This window comes from Musca vetustissima, unplaced genomic scaffold, assembly GCF_032173495.1.
Source record: "Musca vetustissima isolate MV318-11 ecotype Yass unplaced genomic scaffold, APGP_CSIRO_Mvet_v1 utg39557, whole genome shotgun sequence".
In the NCBI taxonomy this organism is placed as follows: domain Eukaryota; kingdom Metazoa; phylum Arthropoda; class Insecta; order Diptera; family Muscidae; genus Musca; species Musca vetustissima.
This window is the reverse complement of record NW_026888915.1, coordinates 18663-27289: the sequence shown is the minus strand read 5'-3', so window position 1 is coordinate 27289 and position 8627 is coordinate 18663. Positions and strand designations below refer to the sequence as shown.

Below are 8627 nucleotides of genomic sequence, written 5' to 3'. Positions count from 1 at the left end.
GGATTTAATCCAAATGGTGCGTTAAAGTCCCTTTATAATTCTTTTGATTTGCACGAAATCTGGCATAGCGTACTGAAAATCCCGTGTATATTTTCGACTCTAAGTTTGCCCGATTGAATTTATATTTTGCATATATTGCCAAAAGACATGTGCATTGATTGTTCGAAGTCGGCTCACTACGTCTGGTACAGTAAAAAACGTCCGAGCACCCTTTGTATATACCCAAAGTTTTGAGGGGTATTAAATTGTCGGTTCGTCTGCATTTTGCACTTTCCCTACTGGTTTCCTCTCACCACTCTTTGAAATTAAAGTAAAACCACACACATTCCATTTATTGATTAAGGCAACAAATCGAAGAAGTAGAACGAATATAGATGGACGGTGACACTCGTGGTTGAATGAAACCTAACTTTCCTACATATGAATGGAATTCCCTGAAACAATTGTCAAATGTTAATGTCAAACTAAAACTTCTAAGAATCTTTCTTTTTCTTCCGTTTCATTGCAGTTTGTTGGATCAGCAGAAATACCAAGTGGAATTGAATGATAGAAACTACACACAGCACACACCTGGTTCGCTACCTCCACAAAAAAACCTTAGCTAACTCTGTTCTGTTCTAGTCGAACCAGACAATTGCTGTGAAAGTAATAAAAGTGATTCAATTTTCTGCGGTCAGAAAGGAGGAGGATAGCACAAACAAGAACAACAGTTCATGTTAACATCGACGTTAACAAAGGTATCAACAACAGCAGCAACGCTTATAGCTTCTGGCCAAAGTATCATCCACAGCAGCAGCATCAACATTGGTATCCACTCAAAGCATGACAACAAGAATCATGAGCAAAAGTATTTCATCTGCAGGTGCTGCCAGTGTAGTAGTGGCCTTTGTGGAATTCCTACAAACTCTGTGGCACCACCACAATCAACAACAAATAAACCAACAGCAGCAGCAGTGACAACAACAACAACAACATCAACGACCACAATTACCTCAGATCCGGGCATTTTATGCTTCCATCATTGCAATGTGAAAGTTTTCTGTTTTACATTGCCACACATTTGTCCACAATGTAAAACGGCATTGGACACACATCCCAGCGGTGGTGGCCTTGCAAACAAACGGCCCAAGTCCAAGAAAGGACTCCAGCTACAAATAATATCCAAATGACAGTCACTAAAGGACATTATGCCCACAGTCATGGTGATGTTAATAATGACAATAATCGTGATAATGATGATGATCAATGGTATAATGGCAATGACCAACAACATCAGGTCACAGTGGATCAGGACTCAGATGACGATGAGAATTCAAATGATTCTGTTTGTCACATTATGAACAGTCTCCTCTTGCCATTCTGCTTACCTTATCAATTTATGCGGGCCAATCAATATCCTTGTGCTATAGTTTTACGTCTTACCGCAGGTGATTTTCTCAAGCGAGTAAGTATGGTTCATTGTTTTTTCTCTCTCCATTCCACATCAATCTTCCCGCATCATTTCAATTATTATTGAATACGTTTTTCAATTTATTTCTCTTTTAGCTGGTAAATCCATACTTAAATCAATTATATCCTTGAACTTAATTTTTCCATGTGTATGTATACCCCTTTGTAATGAAATCTCTCTTCATGTGTACGGGTGTGTGTTTGTATGCATAATTGTGGCTTTTCTTTCCCTTTTTCAGTGATTATAATGATACCACGGATTTGCATATTGCTGTGACAACATCGACCGGTTGTGTTGTCGAATTTGATCGGCATGGCTTACGACGTCATCGTACAGCCAATATGACAGATTGGTGGCAATGTCTATTGGTGGGTGATGTTCCAGAGCCCTGGTACGTCATAGAGGTTTTTTTTTGTCATAGAGGTTTTTTGAACATTTTTAAGGACCAACATAGGCTTGGATTTAAAAATAAATGTTTTATTTGAAGGATCAAACCATGTAAATTTTTTATACCCTTCACCACACTGTGGTACAGGGTATTATGTCTTTGTGCATATGTTTCTAACAGGCAAAAGGAAACGAGATAGACACATGGTTCCTTTTGAGAATATGCATAGAATCACTTTCTGAGTCGATTTATGCATGTCCGTCCGTCCGTCCGTCTGTCCATGTTAAATTGTAAACAAAGTACAGGTCGCATTTATGATCCGAATTGGATGAAATTTGGCATAGGTCACTTATTCGGCCCAAGGACGAACCCTATTGAAATTGGGAAAAATCGGTTCAGATTTAGATATAGCTCCCATATATATATTTAACCGATTTAATGTAAACGGTCCCTATATATCTTTCGATTTGCACAAAATTTGGTACAGCCTAATCATTTAGGTCTAGAATGATGTCTGCCAGGTTTCGTGAAAATCGGTCCAGATTTAGATATAGCTCCCATATATAGTTTCGTCCGATTTCATGTAAATGGTGCCCCAAAGTCCCTATATATCTTTTGATTTGCACGAAATTTGGTATAACATGCTGAATTAAGCCTAGAGTGATGTATGCCAAGTTTGGAGAAAATCGGTCCAGATTTAGATATAGCTCCCATATATAGTTTCGTCCGATTTCATGTAAATGGTGCCCCAAAGTCCCTATATATCTTTCGATTTGCACGAAATTTGGTACAGCCTAATCATTTAGGTCTAGAATGATGTCTGCCAAGTTTCGTGAAAATCGGTCCAGATTTAGATATAGCTCCCATATATAGTTTCGTCCGATTTGATGTAAATGGTCCACCAAAGTCGCTAAATATCTTCCGATTTGCACGAATTTTGGCATAACGTACTGAATTGAGTCTAGAATGATGTCTGCCAAGTTTCGTGAAAATAGGTCCTGATTTAGATATAGCTCCCATATATAGTTTCGTCCGATTTCATGTAAATGGTGCACCAAAGTCCCTATATATCCTTCGATTTGCACGAAATTTGGCATAACGTACTTAATTGAGCCTAGAATGATGTCTGCCAAGTTTCGTGAAAATCGGTCCAGATTTAGATATAGCTCCCTTTTATTATAGATTGATTTTAAGTAATTGACGTACTAAGGAACCAATTGGAATAAAACGTTCTGAAAGTTGTATAACCTAACCTGTGACAAGTTTGTTTGAAATCGCTCAATATTTGGATAGAGCTTCCATATATATTTTCGCCCGATTTCTAGTAAATTGGGCATTAAACTCCTCATGTTAGTCAGATTGACATCAAATTTTGCACAACTTAAAAAATTGAGCATAGAATTACGTAGTTGCGTTTTCTAGAAGTGCAGACATAGCCCAACGGATGACCTATTTATATTTGTTTGAAGTCGATTGACATACTTTATGGATAGATCTAGGTAGATTCACATTTAGATAAATATCACATTTTTTTCATCCAATTTTATGTTATAGTCCTGCTTAATATACCCATAGTGGTGAAGGGTATCATATAGTCGGCCCCGTCCGACTTTACTACTTTCCTTACTGGTTAAAGAATATTTTTTCGAAGGACCAATACGAGGGATGGATTTTTTGATGGAGAGTTTTTGAAAGGTACAACAAAAAGCATTGATTTCTTAAAAAAATATTTTTTGATTTCATGTAAATGGTGCCCCAAAGTCCCTATATATCTTTTGATTTGCACGAAATTTGGTATAACATGCTGAATTAAGCCTAGAGTGATGTATGCCAAGTTTGGAGAAAATCGGTCCAGATTTAGATATAGCTCCCATATATAGTTTCGTCCGATTTCATGTAAATGGTGCCCCAAAGTCCCTATATATCTTTCGATTTGCACGAAATTTGGTACAGCCTAATCATTTAGGTCTAGAATGATGTCTGCCAAGTTTCGTGAAAATCGGTCCAGATTTAGATATAGCTCCCATATATAGTTTCGTCCGATTTGATGTAAATGGTCCACCAAAGTCGCTAAATATCTTCCGATTTGCACGAATTTTGGCATAACGTACTGAATTGAGTCTAGAATGATGTCTGCCAAGTTTCGTGAAAATAGGTCCTGATTTAGATATAGCTCCCATATATAGTTTCGTCCGATTTCATGTAAATGGTGCACCAAAGTCCCTATATATCCTTCGATTTGCACGAAATTTGGCATAACGTACTTAATTGAGCCTAGAATGATGTCTGCCAAGTTTCGTGAAAATCGGTCCAGATTTAGATATAGCTCCCTTTTATTATAGATTGATTTTAAGTAATTGACGTACTAAGGAACCAATTGGAATAAAACGTTCTGAAAGTTGTATAACCTAACCTGTGACAAGTTTGTTTGAAATCGCTCAATATTTGGATAGAGCTTCCATATATATTTTCGCCCGATTTCTAGTAAATTGGGCATTCAAACTCCTCATGTTAGTCAGATTGACATCAATTTTTGCACAACTTAAAAAATTTAGCATAGAATTACGTAGTTGCGTTTTCTAGAAGTGCAGACATAGCCCAACGGATGACCTATTTATATTTGTTTGAAGTCGATTGACATACTTTATGGATAGATCTAGGTAGATTCACATTTAGATAAATATCACATTTTTTTCATCCAATTTTATGTTATAGTCCTGCTTAATATACCCATAGTGGTGAAGGGTATCATATAGTCGGCCCCGTCCGACTTTACTACTTTCCTTACTGGTTAAAGAATATTTTTTCGAAGGACCAATACGAGGGATGGATTTTTTGATGGAGAGTTTTTGAAAGGTACAACAAAAAGCATTGATTTCTTAAAAAAATATTTTTTGGAAGGAACAACACAATGCGTAGTTTTCTAAAGGGATATTTTTTGAAGGACCAACACAAGGCATGGATTTTTTAATAGATTCTTTTTGGAAGGGAAAATAAAAGGCTTTGATTTTTATACCCTACACAACTATGTTGTCAGGGTATTATAGTTTTGTGCAGCCCCAAAAGTTTGTAACGCCGCGAAATATTGGTCCTAGACCCACCTTTAAGTATACCGATCGTCATTTCTCGACTAGCTGAGTCGATCTAGATATGTGTGTCCGTCCGTCTGTCCATTATAATTTGTAAACACGATACAGGCCACAGTTATGTACCAATCTTCACGAAATTTTGCATGTAGGATGGGTTCTAGCCAATGAAGACCCCTATTGTTTTTGATAAAGATCGGTTAATATTTAGAGGATGAAATGGACCAAATACTAAATTTTTGTCGGTTTTTCTGGTCGCTCCAGAGGCCGCAATTATGGTCCGAACATCGTGAAATTTTACATGGAGAAGGTGATCGGGCCTAAGAATATGCATGCTTGTTTTGATAAAGATCGGTCAATATTTAGCGGGTCAAATGGACCTTGACTTTTGTGTGAAAAATTACAAAATTTGTATTCTATAGCGTATATATTTACCACTAAAGGACATAGACCCGAGAATTTGATAGTATATCGAAGAGGAGTGGTTGACCTTTAAATTGATACCAATTATATTATCGTAGGTACTTGGGTGCGGGAGTTACACTTAAATATTTACAGGTGCTTACGTATTCATATATTATTTAGTAACCTATTACCACACTGGAGGGCGGAAATATAGCTTTGATCGCTTTGAAATGTTCCATGAGGTTCCAGTTATGGTCAAGGACAACGCCTAAAATGTTAGGTGATGATCAGATAATATTTTTTCGGATGAAGAGGACCGAAAACTTAATTATTTGCATCGAAAGCCGAACATCACAACACAACCCACGGTGAAGGGAATCTGGACAAGTAATTAGAGGTGCTGTACTGATTATTAGTAACATTTGCTGACCTCTAGCCAGTCAAAAGTGTGCAAATATTGCCCAATCTCAGAATATAGAACCACAGAAAATTAGATTTTCATGGAAGTTGTGTAGGGTATCATATGGTCGGCCCCGTCCGACTATACTGCTCCGCTCACTGGTTACAACTGCCGTTTATTTTTAAATTTTATTGGTTTTGAAGCCAGTGAGCGGAGCTGTATAGTCGGATACGTGTATGGTAACATACTTTCTGGCGATCTATATTTCGAGTCAATATGTCGCGATATTTGCACGCTATTGGTCAACATCTTCAATTTCTTCTCATTATACCCATCACCAAACTGTGGTACGGGGTATTATGTCTTTGTGCATATGTTTGTAATAGGCAAAATGAAACGAGATAGACCCATGGTTCCTTTTAAGAACAGGCATAGAATCACTTTCTGAGTCAATTTATGCATGTCCGTCCGTCTGTTGATGTTAAATTGTAAACAAAGTACAGGTCGCATTTATCATCCAATTTGGATGAAATTTGGCACAGTTCATTTATTTGGCCCAAGAAAGAACCCTATTGTTTTCGTCCGATTTTAGGTAAATGGTGCACCAAAATCCCTATATACGTTTGCACGAAATTTGGCAAGTCGTTCTGAATTAAGTCGAGAACGATATTTCGTCAAAATCGGTTCAGATTTAGATACAGCTCCCATATATATTTTCGTCCGATTTTACGAAATGGTGCACCAAAGTCCCTATATATCATTCGATGTGCACGAAATTTGGCATAGCGTACTGAATTAAGTCTAGAAAGATATGTGTTAAATTTCTTGAAAATCGGTTCAGATTTAGATATAGCTCCCATATATATTTTCGTCCGATTTTATGTAAATGGTGCACCAAAGTCCCTATATATCCTTCGATTTGCACGAAATTTTGCAAAGCGTACTGAATTATGTCTAGAGAGATGTGTGTTAAATTTTTGAAAATCGGTCCAGATTTAGATATAGCTCCGATATATATTTTCGTCTGATTTTATGTAAATGGTGCAGCAAGGTCCCTATATATCCTTTAATTTGCTCGAAATTTGGCATAGTGTACTGAATTAAGTCTAGAAAGATGTGTTAAATATCGTCAAAATCGGCCCAGATTTAGTTATAGCTCTTATATATATTTTCGTCCGATTTAGGTAAATGGTGCACCAAAATCCCCATATATCCTTCGATTTGCACAAAATTTGAATTTATAAGTAAATGAAGAAAGCAAAATTTGGCGGAATGCACAAAACATACTGAAATAAGTGTAACCTAACATGTGACAAGTTTCAATGTACTCGGTTTAGATTTAATACTTATCTTTAAATTTGTTTGCACAATTTTGTCACAATGTAAGAAGCAACTCTATATCTGACCAAAATTTAGTATAGTTTGCAGAATGAAATATTAAGTTTCATGTTAATGGTCCTTCAAAAATACGACGTCTGTTAGGATTCCATCTGTTGAATATACCCAAAGTGGCGAAGGGTATCATATAGTCGGCCCTGTCCGACTTTACTACTCTCCTTACTGGTTTCAAATTTAAGATGTAGAATTTGAGAATTTAATAGTCTAGATCAGTACCGATATAACATGCAAAAGTTTGTGACGATTGGTCCATAACTGCTTTACAAATAATTATGGCAAGACGGATAAGTCGATCTAGACGACATAGCAAGTCTAGATATTACGGTAGATATATTAAAAGTAGGTCTTTTACAATTATTTCGAGGCATTATAAACTCTTAGTATCACACACTGATATAATACCGTTGCAAGATAGTTGTGTATTGTATTTAAATCTACTCTTGAGGTCCTTCCAAAAATATGTTTAAAAAATCTACGTTTTTGGGCATTATAGTTATTAAAAGAACTTCGATTGATATCCATATTGCCTTAAAAAAATTATTAAAAAAATATACACATGTGGTCCTTTTGGATTTTTAAAATATTTATTAAAACTCAACCTCCTAGTGGTCCTTATAATCATTAAACAATTATTTTACAAAAAATCCATGCTGACGGTCCTCTCCAAATCTTGTAAGAACAAAAATTCTATCAAAATTTTAAAAGTCGAATTTGTAAGAATATCTTTTTTGGTTCCATCCAACTTCTAAGCGTCAATTATTAAGCATAAAACAATTGCACTGACATAAGCAATTTCAATTTTGTTGCCATACATCCTTATCATATCGTAAGAGTAAACACCATACCCAATTTCGACGCTCATTTTGTAAATCACTTGATGTCATAACGTTAATCCTCCTCCATTGCATGACATGGTCGCAGACCAAAAACTGAAAACAACTGCATATATAATTTTTTGTGCATACATTAGAAACGAACACGACATACTAACTCTGACATTTTCTCCTTTGCGTTTTCTCATCACTGCATGTGGATTATTTCTAGGTATGCAAGCAGCCGGACAAGTGGACTATGTCACATTATCACGAGGATAAGCACTGATGTATAAGAAGTTAAGCGAGGCGGCCAGCTGTAAAACGACATTCTGTGAAAAGTATATAGTTCCTAGGACGACAACAGCTGTGCAAGTATATTTCATTGTACCGGAAGTTGCGTGATACCGGTATTTATGTGCATCACAATAAGCTGCGTTATGGTGGTGCTGGCAGTAGTAGCAGCAGCCGTTGAAATTGGGAATGCAGCATCAACAACACTACCAGCAACAAGAGCATAAATTTAAAAATCCAGGAATTACAACAAGCAACCAAACAATGACAGCAAAGAGTTCCAAGCTTTCTTCATCGAAATACCAAATGCAGCAGCACCACCATCAACAACATACGAATCAGAATCAAAATCAACAACAACAGCAGCAACAACAACAGCAGTACCATCATCACA

General features: G+C 36.6%; 1 protein-coding gene across 1 annotated transcript; it reads left to right on the top strand.

The window, feature by feature from the left end:
- The first annotated feature begins 713 nt into the window (after positions 1 to 713).
- LOC133336716 (uncharacterized) lies at positions 714 to 8414 on the top strand. Its single transcript, XM_061544995.1, has 4 exons — positions 714 to 1101; positions 1284 to 1440; positions 1689 to 1854; positions 8337 to 8414. Exons 1-4 carry the CDS (start codon positions 714 to 716, stop codon positions 8412 to 8414), a joined length of 789 nt encoding a protein of 262 aa, XP_061400979.1.
- Positions 8415 to 8627: the final 213 nt, after the last annotated feature.

Excerpts from the sequence above, each read along its gene's own strand:
- LOC133336716 (XM_061544995.1), top strand. The coding sequence starts at position 714 with ATGTTAACATCGACGTTAACAAAGGTATCAACAACAGCAGCAACGCTT. Across the intron at positions 1,102-1,283 it reads ATTGGACACACATCCCAGCG|TGGATCAGGACTCAGATGAC; the intron begins GTGGTGGCCTTG and ends ATCAGGTCACAG. Across the intron at positions 1,855-8,336 it reads AGCCCTGGTACGTCATAGAG|TTGCGTGATACCGGTATTTA; the intron begins GTTTTTTTTTGT and ends TTGTACCGGAAG.